Genomic DNA, 15,197 nt, shown 5'->3' with positions numbered 1-15,197 from the left:
AACACACTGTTCTGGTCAGAGCTGGTCAGACAGACAGAGTCATCGGCGGTCAGCTCCAGTGTGTGATTGTTGAAAAAGTGCTGACAGAGAGATCTTTTCCCGCTCTAAAACCCCCACACAACATTATCACCACCACCACATACACACAAAAATGAGAAACCTACACACACATCATATCCTCTTAACAAATTCTGCTGGCCAATGAATATGTGGCCAGCAAATCTTGGGGCTTTCTTGAGAAACACATTCATTGTTGTTTTTCCTTTTGACCTCTGATTCAGCTTCCCTGAATGGATTGGCTCACGTTCAAAAGTGTTAATGTAGGGCATTTTTCTTTAAGTAATTCTGGGTAACACAAATAGGTTTAGTGCCATTAGATATGAACAAGGAGGTCAACACACAAACACACAGACACAAACTTACATTCACAAAACATGTTCCTCTCACTTACGTTTATCGGGATTTAAAGTTTAATTTTAAATATGGACGGTTTGTCTGAGGATATTTTATTCACTACAGTTTACATTAAGAACGTAGAAATAAAATTATGTGCTATTCCGAGGAACACTATTACTGAATCTATACAGAGCCGACCCTCGAATGAATGACTCTATGAGTCGGTTCAAGTGAACCAAATCCATACTGCGCGACAAGTGGCAATCCATTTCCAATGAACGATTCTTATGAGTCGGTTCTTTTTAGTGAACCAAATCCTTACAGTGCGACCGGTGCAGTTTGAATCCCGACAAAACAACTCTATAAATCAGTTCTTTTTAGTAAATCAAAAACATAAAACGCCACCAGCGTGGTGTGATTGTCGAAATGACTCTTATAAATCATGAAACAAACACATACAGACTACAATTTACTAATAGATAGATAGATAGATAGATAGATAATATATAGAAAAATACATATAAAAATATAGAAATATGCATATAGGCTTAAAATGCTAACAGTATGCTTTTTAACCGTTAGTATACAATCTGAAAAAAAAAAACATAAAACTAAGACCGCCAGTAGAATAAAATAATACATCTCATGTATCATGTCTAGTCTTTAGAAAGCAGAATGACTCTTATGAGCCATTTCAAGTGAACCAAATCCATACCGCGCAACAAGCAATCCATTTCCAATGAACGATTCTTATGAGTCGGTTCTTTTTAGTGAACCAAATCCTTACAGCGCGACTGGAGCAGTTCGATTCCCGACTGAACAACTCTCATAAATCAGTACTTTTTAGAATCAAAAACATAAAATGCCACCAGCGTAATGTGACTCCCGAAAAAAAATGACCATTATAAATCATTTTTAGTGAATTAAACAAACCAACTAGCTGTACTATGATGTAGTGTACGGTTTGTATAGGCTACTTAAACCAGACTGGTTACTGAATGATTGTCCGTATGACAAGTTTTACACATTGTGTAATTAGTCAGAATTATTTAAGTTAATGATTTAATGATTTAAATATGTTAGTTGTTGCACAGACCCATTTGTTTAGTACTGTTATTTAATAGGGTAGTTTAGGTGCATTTCTTGGCCAATTTCTGCATTGCATTAACTTCCAACACTAAGTCTAGGTATAACTATTGCAATGTGAAATGGAAGTTTCAAACTTCTGCTTGAGTACATTCCATTCCTTATGCACGCTTACAACTTCATGCATACTAAAAACCAACACAATTTTAATCCGAATCAATTTACAGTTCATTTAAACTGTGCATTCCTGTTCTCATCACCTTACATCTCTGAAAAACCCCAAACAACAGAGCATAACTGCATTCACATGCTGAAGGCAAACCACTGCATGAACACCAGCTACAATGAAACACATCACAGCAGTCTTCCATACAAATGTAAGTGACCTACCCAGCAACGAGGGCTGCTCTCTGGCGACCGTGGTTGGTACCTCTGCAGGGCCACCCCTCCCTCTCCATCTAGGTCCAGAAAGTGTGGGACAGGCGGCCAGGGGAGCAGCGATGCCAGCGGATAGTGTGAAATCATGATGCCGGTACAGGTTGCCCACACATGCTCAGGGTTGTAGAGACCCGATGCTCCTGTGATAGCAGGCCTGTGTGTTTACGTATCTGTCTGTCTCAGGAGGGCATTTTCACTTGCGGTTTTCCAGAGCGTGCCCTTTTGTCCGTTCGTGTGAAGTGGAAACAGTCTGACAAATCTGTGTTTTGAAGTCCACAATTGCTGTTTCCAGACACATTCAAACAGTCTCTATCTCTCTCTCACTCTCTCTCTCGACCTCAGTCTGATTCGAGAAGAGGCTGGCAGCTTCTCTGCTCTGGCCACATGAGTGATTAAAGTCTATTGTTTTTTTTCTCCCTCTCACTGAAGTGAAGGAGGGGTGAGTGATAAGCCCTGCCCCTGCACTAATACCAAGAGTGTGTAGAAAGAAGGAGAGAAAGACAGGAAAAGAAAGAAAAGGGGGGTTAAATGGGGTTCTATGTTGAAGGAGGGAAACTGAGAGGAGGTTTAAACAAAAGAGTGATATTTTAGCACAATTCTATTTCTTTTGCATATTATCTTTTAAACTATAAACAGAAATTGTTATATGTGACCCTGGACCACAAAACCAGTCATAAGGGTCTATTTAAAAAAAAAAAAAAAAAATTAATTTTTAAACTTTATATATCACCTGAAAGCTGAATACAGGCTTTCCATCGATGTATGGATTGTTAGGATAGGACAATATTTGGCCGAGATATGACTATTTGAATATATGGAATCTGAGGGTGCAAAAAAATATTGAGAAAATCACCTTTAAAGTTGTCCAAATGAAGCTCTTACTAACGCATATTACTAATCAAAAATTAAGTCTTTAAATATTTACAGTAGGAATTTTACAAAGTATCTTCATGAAACATGATATTTACTTAATTTCCTAATGATTTTTGGCATGAAAGAAAAATCAATAATTGTGACCCATACAATGTATTTTTGGCTATTGCTACAAATAAAACCCAGCGACTTAAGGCTGTTTTTTTGGTCCAGGGTCACATATATCCTGTATATACAGAAAGTCTTTTTTATTTCAAAAGCTTCTCAAGCAGGCAGTAAAACTCTAGGGGGTCTAAGAATTGAAAGAGGACCTGATAGAGTCATCATCTGTCCTCTCAGTTAGGCAGTAGCTGTTAGTAATGAAACTTTCCTGTTAACCAATAATTCAGCAGTGTGGCCTTTGTTACCAGGACCAAATACAAGGTTTAACCTGAAGCATGTGATAGAAAGGATAAGACTGAGGTGAAGCAAACATATTTAAAAAATACTTATTGGCTGATATATATTTGAATGGGATGTGGAGTCTAGACGCAGAGGATGCTGGGTATAGCTGAGGGTATATCGGTGGGACACAAACAGCATTTATGGTGGTAGTTCTGTGGAAAGACTGGTCAGCCATGAGTGATTTAGTGGCTTACCAATACACACTCGTGTATGCTTACACATACAGTACTTGGGACAGTTAATAAGACACAGAGTTTAGAAGCTCTAACTTCCGAATGTTGCAAAAATGCCTTCAACAGAAATGTGAATCAGTAACATAAAATAACAAAACAGCAAGATCCGGAGGAGGTTAAGCACTAAGTTTAGAACTTTTCACAGAATACAGAGTGTGTACACACACAGTGATCTCACTTTATGGAAGGTTCTGGGTAAAGTATAACTTTAAATCTATGGAAAGATTCCATGACATGCTATCATTTCCATGGACAATAATTTTGACTAGTGCCTTAGGTTGTTTAAAAAAAGAAGAAATTGTGTTTAAAGTAATGCAATTACAGTGGAGGTCGATGGGGAAAGAAAGAGTTTAGAGATTCCAGAGAGTTTACAGGTGACATATCATGAAAATCGGACTTTTTCAGATTCGGTCAAATCGGGTCCTCAGTGCATCCTCAGTGCATCTACCAACCTAGAAAATGTTTAAAAAAAAAAAAGAAAGAAAAAAAAGGACAACCCAGTAACTTTGTTTTGGTAAGCCTTTTTCTGCAAGCTTGTTAAAAAATGAGCACATCTGATTTTGCTCCCCCCCCGTGATTTAAAAAGGGGATCTTATTATAATATTACCGTCCCTTAATCTGCATGTTAGCAATAAGACATGAAAGAGAATTTAGTTTAGTACTCACATGCCATGTGACAGCCACTTTCTGTGTGTTCACTTCAGATGTGCTCTAAAAACCATATATCAGAAGTTTAAATTAATATAGCTTTAAAATGAATGATTTTAGTGCAAAAGACATGGCAATCAAAACCAAACAGATGTTGTTTAGCAGAGTATCTGAGGTATGAGCTGTAAAGGCACAGCCCTATTGTGGAAAAGGAGGCAGGGAACAGCAGCATCATTTGCATTTAAAGAGACATACACGATAAGAGCGTGTTTTTGTTTCCACTCAAAATAGGCATTTTCAAAATGATATAATAAATGATCTGTGAAATGTTTTGAGCTGGAACTTCACAGACACATTCTGGGGACATCTGAGACCTATATTACATATTGTAAAAAGGGGCATAATATAGGTCTCCTTTACAGTTTGTATATTATTATATAAAATGTGTTGCCTGTGTATGATAGCAGTCAAAATTAGTTTTCCAGTACAAAATTGTGAAATGTAAAATTCTGGTAGTGGTCAGACTACTGCTCCAGGCAGATAAACTAAATGAACTAAAATTCAGTCCAATGCTAATAATATGATAAAATACTAATAATTTATAAAAAATAATGCTCATTGGTTCATAATTTTAAATACTATAAAAATTTTGCAATATGAAAATGGACATTCATTTTTAGATTTGTCAAAGATTACATTTATCAGTGTAGCTCAATGTTTTTAAAGAAGAACTTTAAGTGAGCAAACTTCAGTCAACGTCAGATGACGGCAAAGGTAATCTAGATGTAAAAACAAGGGAAATAAGCGTGGCAATTAAAAATCCAGTCTCGACTTACGCAGACACATAAAACAAACTCTAAATCTCTCATCCGCTAACTGATATGGTAATATATTGTGCATTCCTAGATTTTATTACACTTGTCTCATGTTAACACATGTAAGTCTTAACTCTGTACTTTTGAAAATGTTTTAAACATTTATTCCAATGCATTGGCTTCTTCCACAGAAGCATTGTAAGCAACCCTTAACATTTTGCACCCCAAAATGAGATGTTTTGACTGTGGGTATTTGTGCCCCAAGCTTAATATACGCTCTCTCACACATGCTCACATTCAAAAGTGAAGATTAGAGAATAAATCAGCCAATTAAATGAGAATGCCATTGATTTTCTCTTTCATATCCTCAGGCCCCTCATCTATTGTTAAATATTTAAGAGGATTTTATTGTGAAGCACAGAATGAGGGACCTCAATCCCCCCTCTAAACCCCTCCCCTTGAATCCCCCTCTCTCTCCTCGTTTCCTTTCTCTGTTGTTCATTCCAGCTTCTTCTGCCCCCATGGCAGAGCTCAACACACATCTGAACTGTTTTGAAATGTCTCTGCTTCCCTTCGCAGATTCCCTCCGCTCGTACATTTTGATCTCTACAGTTTGCTGACATAGCCTGAGTGCGGTCTGCTGAAGTTTACACAGCTGGCACAACCTTTCGGCTTTTACATGTATACTCAGACGCACACTTAAACAAGTGATATCACCCAAATTATATTCCTTATTTCATACCACAGCTGGTAACACATGAACACAAAGACTATGTTAAGTATGAAGCACTATTCACATATCAGCAGAGCAACATCATGTTTACTGCATATAAAACAAATACAAACACTTTGTAAATCGTGTTTTTTTTGTATAGCTGTTGATTTTTTTTTTTTCAACAAAAAGTGCTGATGAGAGCATCCAGGTGGAACATACTCTGCATATAACTCTCTCATAATTCAGGATTTAACTGTCTGAGGATAAAGTTCACCATGAGTACATAACTGTAAGAAATTCCAATTAGGTGTGTGTCAGATACCCTAAAAAGAGACTTTTAATGTATAATAATATGGCTTTAAACAAAATATTGCTTTCTTGCAAAGTTCTTTAGAAAAAAAAAAAGAATCTTAAGATCAAGACATGCTACAAAAACAAAGTGACAGAGTTCAAATTCCTGTTGTCATCTACCATCTAGTGGACATTAAAGAAGTTGCATACAATTCACAGCAACTGCCCAAAAAGATTCGCAATGTTGCCAGATGCAAGAACAAACCCCAGGAGAGAAGTGATCCTTTTTAAATGTCATTGACAGCCATACTTAGCCCTAAATAAACATGGTATTACATAGGCAGGGGAGAAAGGAGAATCTGTGATTATGAAATAAGTTGGATTTGTAGTTGTGCTGCTCAGGACTGGATTAAAAACACATGGGGTCCTGGGTTTATAGCAAACCCAATGGCCCCCTTCAAAATAGCTTGGTGCCAAGTTTTCTATCTTGACAAAACTTTCTATTTTGACAGAGTGTTTTCGTATTTAATACTGTAAAGCTGCTTTGACACAATCTGTATTGTTAAAAGTGCTATATAAATAAAGGTGACTTGACTTGACTCGACTCTCCTCAAGTGACTCGCCTGCATGTTAAAATCGTGTTCAACATGCAGGCGTGTGATATTGTAATACAAGCAATGAGTTAGTAAATGTAAATAGACATATTTTCACAAACAATGCCACCAACATATATGTACAGAGACAGAGAAGAAACAGGTGAAATTATGGAGAGTGCAGTGGAGGAGAGGGCTGACCTTCTTTTGTAAGGTAAACCCAACTTATTTTCAAAATATTTTGGAATGTATTAATCTTTACAGTCTATAATAATAAAGAGTATACTGTCACAGTGTTTAGTTGTTGTGCCCTAGACTGTCCACATGATGGCACTCTCCACTTCCACTGTACATGCTATGAACTCAATTTCCCACAGTCCTTTGCCCGTACTGATTATCATCAGCTGTAGGTCATTGACTTATTAGTTCATCACTAGAGGGTATGCATTGATGTCACTTTCCCGCCGGGACACGCCCCCTCAGCCGGACTGAGTGGCAAAAAAGTTTTATTAGGGAAGATGCGAAAACGCAGGTAAAACAAACGATAATCAGTTTAAACTAAAGGTTGCTGATATATAACATTGATATAAGTGATCACCGGGGTTTAGACCAACCTATTTTGTATTTACAAAATGAGTTCACAGGCAAATTTGCTTTATTTTTATTCCCCGACATCAAAATCAATATCAATATGCATAAATATGCACTGACCACTGGATATTTGTTAAGTTGTTAGGAACATTATATCAAGTTCAGCAACCTTTAGTTTAAACTGATTATCGTTTGTTTTACTCACGTTTTCGCATCTTCCCTATTAAATTCATTCATGCTGAAGGCTCTTTTGCCACTCAGTCGGGCTGAGGGGACGTGTCCCGGCGGGAAAGGGACGTCAATGCATACCCTCTGTTTATTCCATGCTCACTTTGTCTTTTGTTGCTGCAGTATTGTACCTGTTACGTTGTGTTTCTGTCACCCTGTCCTTGGATTACTTTTTGCCTTGGATTACTTTAAAACTGCACTTGGATCTATTTTGTTCTCCCGGAATCTTTCCGTGACAAATACTAACAGTAGATAGATGGTTTATAGATGGCTATTTGTCTTGCAAGAGTTGGCGACACTGCATTTAATGTCATGTCACTCTATACAAGGTTTATCTAAAGATCTGCATATGTTGTTGTGTTTGGGCTTGTTGGAATCGAGAACACCTACTCTAGCTAAATGTATGTAATCTGCTACAAACCAAACACCACCCAAAAGATGTATGCAGTTTGAATGTACTTGGTATTGTTTGGTCTTTACCTGAAACAGTTGTGCTTCTTGTCCTTTTTACTTTTTCAGCCATAAAACAAAAACTCTATCCCTTACATCCCTATTTTTACTTATTTTTATTTTTATTTGTGACCCTGGACCACAAAACCAGTCAAAGGGTCTTTTTTTCTTATTTATACATCATCTGAAATCTGAATAAATAAGCTGTTTGTTTGGATAGGACAATATTTGGTTGATGTACAACTATTTGAAAATCCAGAATCTGAGGGTGCAAAAACTAAATAAATAAATAAAAATATTGAGAAAATTGCCTTTAAAGTTGTCCAAATGAAGTTCTTAGCAATGCATATTACTAATCAAAAAATACGTTCTGATATATTTACGGTAGGAAATTTACAAAATATGTTCATGGAACATGATCTTCACTTAATATCCTAATGATTTTTGCCATGAAAGAAAAATCTTGATATCTTATTTCTTAAACTACCTGAAATATGCCTACGCCTTTACTGGCAGTATTTCAAACAGTGATGCACCTACCCTATTTTTTTTATTTGTATTGTTAGTGACTAATTAAATATATTCATTAAAATGTTATTAAACTGAACCACTGAAACAATATCACTTTGTCATGGTACTTCACTACAATTAGCTTTCACACGTCAACACTGACTTAACATTGTTTCAGTGGTTGCTTGTTATCTGGGAGTTGTGTAGCCTACCTAAAACATCACATTTCTAAAATGAAGTTCAGACTGTTTTTATGTGGGTTATTTCTTACTAAACTTTTACAATCATGCTGTGGCTTGAATAGTTTATGAAAAAAACAAAAAAAAAAACAAGGCCACACCTCCTGTGTATAAGACAGAACATCGGGAGGAGAGAAAGTCAGTGCCCCATGACTAAAAATGGAGTATTTTTATATTTTTCTGATGCTCTTCGCCATTATCTTTAAGTCTTATGCGCTCATACGACCCAGTAATGGCCTTCGTGACTGTCGTGTAAATTCAACTTTAACAGCACTAGAGGTGCTCCCAGGTGGAGGCTGGGATAACCTGCGAAACATAGACATGGGACGGGTGATGAACCTGAGCTATTCCCAGTGCCAGACTACAGAAGATGGACTTTATCTCATCCCAGATGAAGTCTTTGTGATTCCACGGAAAACTAGTGGAGTGGAAACTTACTCTGAGACCATCATGTCATGGCTGGAACAGAAAAGCTCCACATCAGGATCAATCAATGCAGACATTTCCTTTCCTTCTGTTCTAAATGGAAAATTCTCTGAAGAAAATAAGCGCATCAAAACGCACCAAGTGAGAGAAAATTCTGTAACAACACGAGTTCAGGTAAGTCAAACAATAGAAAAATGAAACCAGTGCAATATATATATATATATATATATATATACATTTTTCAACAACATTTATATGTAGGCAATAAGGTAAAAAAGGCTGTGCTGTGTTGTGAATAAGTCGTATCATGAATAAGGCTGAAGGGCATTGTTAGGCATAATGCAAAGTGGTTACTACCCAATACAAAGGTAAAACCAAAGATTTATGTATTGATATGTTTTTTTTAAGTAAATTCACTAAATGCTATTGTTCTGCAAAAAATAAAAAATAAAAAAATAAAAGTTCCTGTGAACAGCAATTGGGAAGATAATGTTCCTAGGTGTAACATACCTCATATTAAGGAGTGAAATGAAACAAATAAAAACTGTTCTCCTCCACTGTATTCAAGCGGTCATATTGCCATTCCCTGCTGGTAGATAGAGGTAGATGCCACATTCATTAGCTCCAAACACGTCGATGCATCCGCCATTTTGTAACACTGAATATGCTATCACTCACAATAAAAACCAATGAGTTTTCAAGATGCCACAACATTGCACAGCCTCTGGTTGTAAAAAACAAAACAAAACAAACAATTTAATGTAAATTCCATATATCAAGATAAGAAGTAGAAGAAAGAAGTGTCGAGTCATAAGTCCGCAGCAAAGAAGGCAGATCGTATGGATATACAGTAGTCAACATTTGAAGTGGATCAAAAGCTTTCATCAAAGTTGTCCTAAAACCAAAACAATACCCGTTCTTGTCTTAGGACAACTTTGATGAACTTTTTTGATTCACTTCAAATGATCCCAAATGCGGCTGTAAACGATTTCAGCCAAGGAAGAAGGGTCTTATCTAGCGAAACGATCGGTTATTTTCATTAAAAAATACAATTTAAAAAATACTTTTTAATCTCAAATGCTCGTCTTGTCTTTCTCTGCCTGAACTCTGTGTATTCTGGTTCAAGACAGTTATGTTGAAAAACTCTTTCTCTTTCAAAAATTATTTCAAAATCATCCTAAATCGCTGCAGAAGTACTGACCCAGTCTTTGCAAAGTGAACATGCAAAGAAGATGAAACACCTTTAACAAAAAAGGTAAAACACTGTCAGAAAGTTATCCTAGGTTATCTTTGGCAAGACCATAACAACTACCGTCTTTGAACCTCTCTCACTGTACAACATAGGAACAGCGTTTAGGTGATGATCACAGAAATTGCCACAATGGTTGACATGAACACAGTATTAAATATTTACACTCTTGCCAGTGTTTTTTTTTTTTTTTTTCAGTTTTTATGACTTTGTTTGGATCTTTTGCTTTAAAATGTCATTATAGCCTTTTATTTTTTTATTATTTCTATTTTTCAGGTGCGCAACCATCTGTACACAGTGAATGCATATCCTGACTTTACTCTGGACTCCCGCTTTGCTCAGCAGATTGGGAAAATCGCAGATGCTATTGAAAACAACCAAACACGTCAAGCAACTTATCTATCAGAGAAACTCATTCTTGATTATGGTACCCACGTCATCACAAGCGTTGATGCTGGTGCCATTTTGGTGCAAGAGGACTATTTAAAAAAGTCTTATGTCGCTGACAGTCACTCAGACACATATTCTGTCTCTGAATCAGCAGGTGTTGAATTTTTAAACAAGGTTAACTTTAACTATGGAAGCAAGGATTCCAAGCAAACCTCTGAAACCTTCAATTACCAGCAAAACACTACATATTCTTTAGTTAAGAGCCACGGTGGGGCTTTATTCTATCAAGGAATCACTCTGCAGAAGTGGCAAGAGAGCACACAAAATAATCTGGTGGCTATTGACCGTTCTGGTCTGCCACTGCACTATTTTCTCAATCCATCAACATTTCCTGATCTGCCAATTCCCACTTTACATAAACTTGCCTTTTCAGTCCAACAGGCTGCAGCGCGTTACTACAACATAAACACCATTCCAGGATGTGTAGATCCAAATTCCCCAAATTTTAATTTTCAGGCCAATGTTAATGATTCATCCTGCAAGGGTCCAGTCACCAATCTGACCTTTGGTGGACTTTACCAAAAATGCACTCCATTGTCGCCAGATGGAAATATCCTCTGTGATAAATTTGAGCAAAAAAATCCTGACACTGGTGACTATACGTGTCGTCAACTGTACACGGCTTCTCTGATACACTCGGAGAAAGTAGAGCAGGGTTACAATCAGTATGAGTGCCATGAGGAAGATCATTCATGCTGGTTAATTTTGAGATGTAAGGAAAATGTATGTGTTAATGCTTACTATGTCCGTCGTGCAAAAGTGGACACTTACTGGTGTTCGACAAATCAGAAAGTCCATGAATATTCTGGTTACCTCTTTGGAGGTCTATTTGGACCATCTTTGCAGAACCCACAGACCAAATCTCATGACTGTCCTCCAAATTACTTTGCACAAATATTTTTGACTAATGATATGAGAATTTGTCTGAGCAATGACTATGAGGCAGGAACTACATCTTCTGTGGCTTTTGGGGGTTTTTTCAGCTGCCAATATGGCAACCATCTTGCAAGTTACCAGTACCGTTGTCCACCTGAGTACAGCCAACACCTTGCTGCTATTATAGATGGTTGTCAAGTACTGTATTGTGTCAAATCAGGTGAGTTTACTGGTGGCCAGTTAAAACCTATTCACCTCCCACCATTCACAAGACCACCTCTGGTCAACATGATGGTGACAAACACTGTAGCTGTGATGACAGAAGGTGATCGGGCCTGGCTGAGGGTTGGAGAAACAAAAAAATGGAGACTAGCAAAGCCTGGTGAATTTAATCAAATGGTTCGAATGTTTGATGCGTCATCTATCCAGATGTCAGGAGGTGAAAAGGCTGGTGTTGCCTGTGGTGTAATTACTTTTATCGCAGTTGTGGTGGCAGGAATTGTCATCTTAGTGAAACAGAGAAGGAAATTTTCTCACTTCAGGTCAAGAAGGGGGTATGAAGAGATTCACTGTGACGGCCAAAGCGGTGCAGAAAGTCAGAGAGAGCAACAGAGTGCAAATGAAAACCCCACTCAACCTCTGTTGCCTTAGTTATGTCAGAGTACATTAAGATTTGTTAATTATTTTAAAAGTTCAATCTTGATCAGCTTTGTAATCACATTTCACAATGATTAGCATTTGGTGATAGGGAATATATTTATGTGGTGCTGGGTACAGGGGTGCTATTTAAAACTGTTTCACAGCTTGTGTGAATTATTATATTGTTAAATATTATTCCAAAACCTGTGTTTTAATGAGAATATAGGCCAATGTGTAATAATAGGAGTTCACTTTGTGCTTGTGTTTTCATTTTTGAAACTGGTTTCAAGAGTGGTCTTTTTTTTTTATGTCATGTGAGTCAGGACTATTACACTATCATGTTACACTATCTATATGAGCCTTTTTTTATTGTTATTTTCAGACTCAATAAAATTACCTATTTCTGTGTTAAAGTGGCCAGTTAAACTGTTGTTTTTTAATAGCTATTCTGTAAATGCACTGGGATGATATTATTTTCATATGAATTATATTTAGTATTACAGTTATAAGACGGGTTAAAAACAAACAAGCTGCTAAAAAAAGCTATCTGTATTCAGGCCTAGATTTACACAAAGAAAATCAATTTTATTATATATTAACAATTAATATATTAAATATTTTATAACTTAGTTATTTATGGAATAATTATTTATGGAAAAAATATTCCATAATAATTTATTGTGGTAATATATTCCAATTAAATAAACATAAGTAATGTTTCATATATTTAAAAAATACGTGACAATATATTTACTTATATATTAGTCAGAATGTATGTCATTTTATATTAAATAATTTTCATAATATATAGATGTTTTGTTTCACAGGTGTAATGTTTGAAAGATCTACTGAATAATGCGGTCTTGATGGCAAATCGTGATAACAAATACATATAAAAGAAAAAGTATGTCTTTCATTGCTCTCATAATAAAACATTAGTCTTAAACCACCAGGTGTACAGTATAATGGGACATTGTGAATATTTCACAAGAACCAGCCTGTTTGGTTTGTGTATGTGCAAAATGCTTTGTCTTCCCACCTGAATGCTGAATGATCTCTAGTGGCCAGATAACGTTGAGTTATGCATATAACAGCTGTTCCCTGGAGGAGGGAAACGAGGAACAGTACATGACTATGGGATATCGCGCTCTTGCGGCGCCTGCTGAAGACACCTATATTCACGCCTGAAAAGCCAATGGCACATGACAACGTGGGCGGGGCTACCTGCCCACAGCATATAAATGCAGTCACATGTGTTATTCCCTTCATTCAGCCCAGCTCTTCACTGAGCCCAGAGGTGTTGTACCTCGTTTCCCTCCTTCCGGGAACAGTTGTTATATGCATAACTCAACGTTCCCACATGAAATCCCCTGTCCTTTTCTGAGTCAGAGATTTGACAGGGCGGGCAGCTTGAACAAAAGCGCACTTCCATCAGGTGTATACGCTGCGTCCGGATGCAAAAACACCCGACACAATATTTGATGCACAAGGAATGCACCGACAGCGCATGAAAATAACCAATGTGCATCTCTGATGCCAGTACCAACCACCAGGCAGCATCCTTAGATTCAAGGATTCTAAAGGCTCAAACAAAGGTTCACGCATAACCTGTAGACCTAAGCCATACATAAAGTAGTAGGCAACCCCCTCAACGGAGACCTCTGCCCCTGGTGGCCGTATACATCGGACAAATCCACCGATATAAGCCAATAATGAAGATGTCTTGCAGAGGGCATGACAGGCAACATATAATACCTTACAGTAAGTGCTTGTTCAACCGTTGTGAATCTAAGTTAGGGTGGAAAACCCCTTTTTTCTTTAGGTGGAGGAATAAATGGTTTATAAAAACTTTCCCTCCCTCTTCCCCTGAATTGCCACCTTGCTGAGGAGTGCATGGTTTTTCTCTGTCAGCCTTGGGGATGCCCCCTTGGAAACCTGAGTTGCAATTACTTCTCCAAACTGGGGGAGCGTGCGAAAGGAAGCGCTGATAACCCCATTGGAATCATGTGAAGAACCCATGGTATTAGGGTGCGTGACCGCCACTGCTTGAGGCCGACAGGGAGGATTAGAACCCTAGCATCACGTAGGGAACTCCCCTTTTTTTTTGCAAACATTGCTGGATATTGCATATCACTGCATTTAACATTACCTCCTCTATTGGCACATGGCCCGATTATGAGTTCAGTTGTTTCCGTGTATAGTGATTGTTTTGACAAATCAACAGACAAGACTTTATTTGATGAACACACACTTTCCTTTATTGACAACATCTCTAAAACAGAACCCGCTATCTTGCAGGATCTTTACAACAGGCAGGTTCCCATCCCTGCTACTGGAGTGGAACGCAGCATGCAAGCTTCTCTGTATCAGAGGAGGGTCAAGCCACTCCACTGACAAACTTTGCTGCCGCTCTCCAATACAGACCCATGCAAGGGACCTTAATCACCTCACTTCCATCCACCGCCTCAGAGAGAGCGGTGAGGGGAGGCGCGATATGAAAATATATCATCAGAGCATTCCTCTTCCACATCAAGCAGGGTGTCACGGGGTGAGGGTGATAAAGGACTCAGATGCAGAGTTAGAAATAGTAAAGTTTATTTCTTGTTGCCTCAAAACACAAAGTAACACAAACAATAGTAAACCGCCGTAGACTAGGCGGAGATTCCAGAGCTGGCCGGCAGCGACAAAGCACCAAATGACCCAAACGATAGTTAACCGCTGCTAGGAGAAGCGGAGATTCCAGAGCTAGCCGGCAGCGAAAAAACACAAAGTAACATAAACAATATTTAACTGCTTGCTTAGGAAAAACAGAGATTCCAGAGTTGGTCCAAGCGGCTGGAACTGCGCTAAGAATCCTGCAGCACAAGAGAACAGAGGATCAGACTGCAGCGTGAGAGTGACACAAATCACAGGTAAGGACAAAACAATCTACTCACAGCGAGGAAAGGAAAAGTGGGGACATATAAAGGCGTGGGGAAATAAGCCACAGGTGGTAGCGAGTCAGCTC

General features: G+C 37.9%; 2 protein-coding genes across 2 annotated transcripts in view; one reads left to right on the top strand and one right to left on the bottom strand.

Moving 5' to 3' along the window:
• rgl1 (ral guanine nucleotide dissociation stimulator-like 1) overlaps positions 1–2,315 on the bottom strand; it is a 33,854-nt gene extending 31,539 nt beyond the window's left edge. The window contains exon 1 of the mRNA XM_051118195.1: positions 1,873–2,315. Within this exon, the coding sequence (XP_050974152.1) occupies positions 1,873–2,007 (135 nt within the window). The 5' untranslated portion in view covers positions 2,008–2,315. The remainder of the gene's footprint in view (positions 1–1,872) is intronic.
• A 6,409-nt stretch (positions 2,316–8,724) lies between these two features.
• Positions 8,725–12,454, top strand: LOC127170320 (macrophage-expressed gene 1 protein-like). The gene is made up of 2 exons (XM_051118199.1): positions 8,725–9,150; positions 10,502–12,454. The coding sequence occupies exons 1-2, from the start codon at positions 8,734–8,736 to the stop codon at positions 12,200–12,202; spliced, it is 2,118 nt and encodes a 705-aa protein (XP_050974156.1). The 5' UTR covers positions 8,725–8,733; the 3' UTR covers positions 12,203–12,454.
• The last annotated feature ends 2,743 nt before the right edge of the window (positions 12,455–15,197 follow it).

The sequence above is a fragment of the Labeo rohita genome, chromosome 8 (genome assembly GCF_022985175.1).
Source record: "Labeo rohita strain BAU-BD-2019 chromosome 8, IGBB_LRoh.1.0, whole genome shotgun sequence".
Lineage (NCBI taxonomy): Eukaryota > Metazoa > Chordata > Actinopteri > Cypriniformes > Cyprinidae > Labeo > Labeo rohita.
This window is presented reverse-complemented; position numbering and strand designations above follow the sequence as displayed.

Bases quoted from the DNA above. Each gene is read 5' to 3' on its own strand.
- LOC127170320 (XM_051118199.1), top strand. From the start codon at position 8,734: ATGCTCTTCGCCATTATCTTTAAGTCTTATGCGCTCATACGACCCAGT. The intron at 9,151-10,501 runs GTAAGTCAAACA...TCTATTTTTCAG, and splicing joins CTGTAACAACACGAGTTCAG to GTGCGCAACCATCTGTACAC.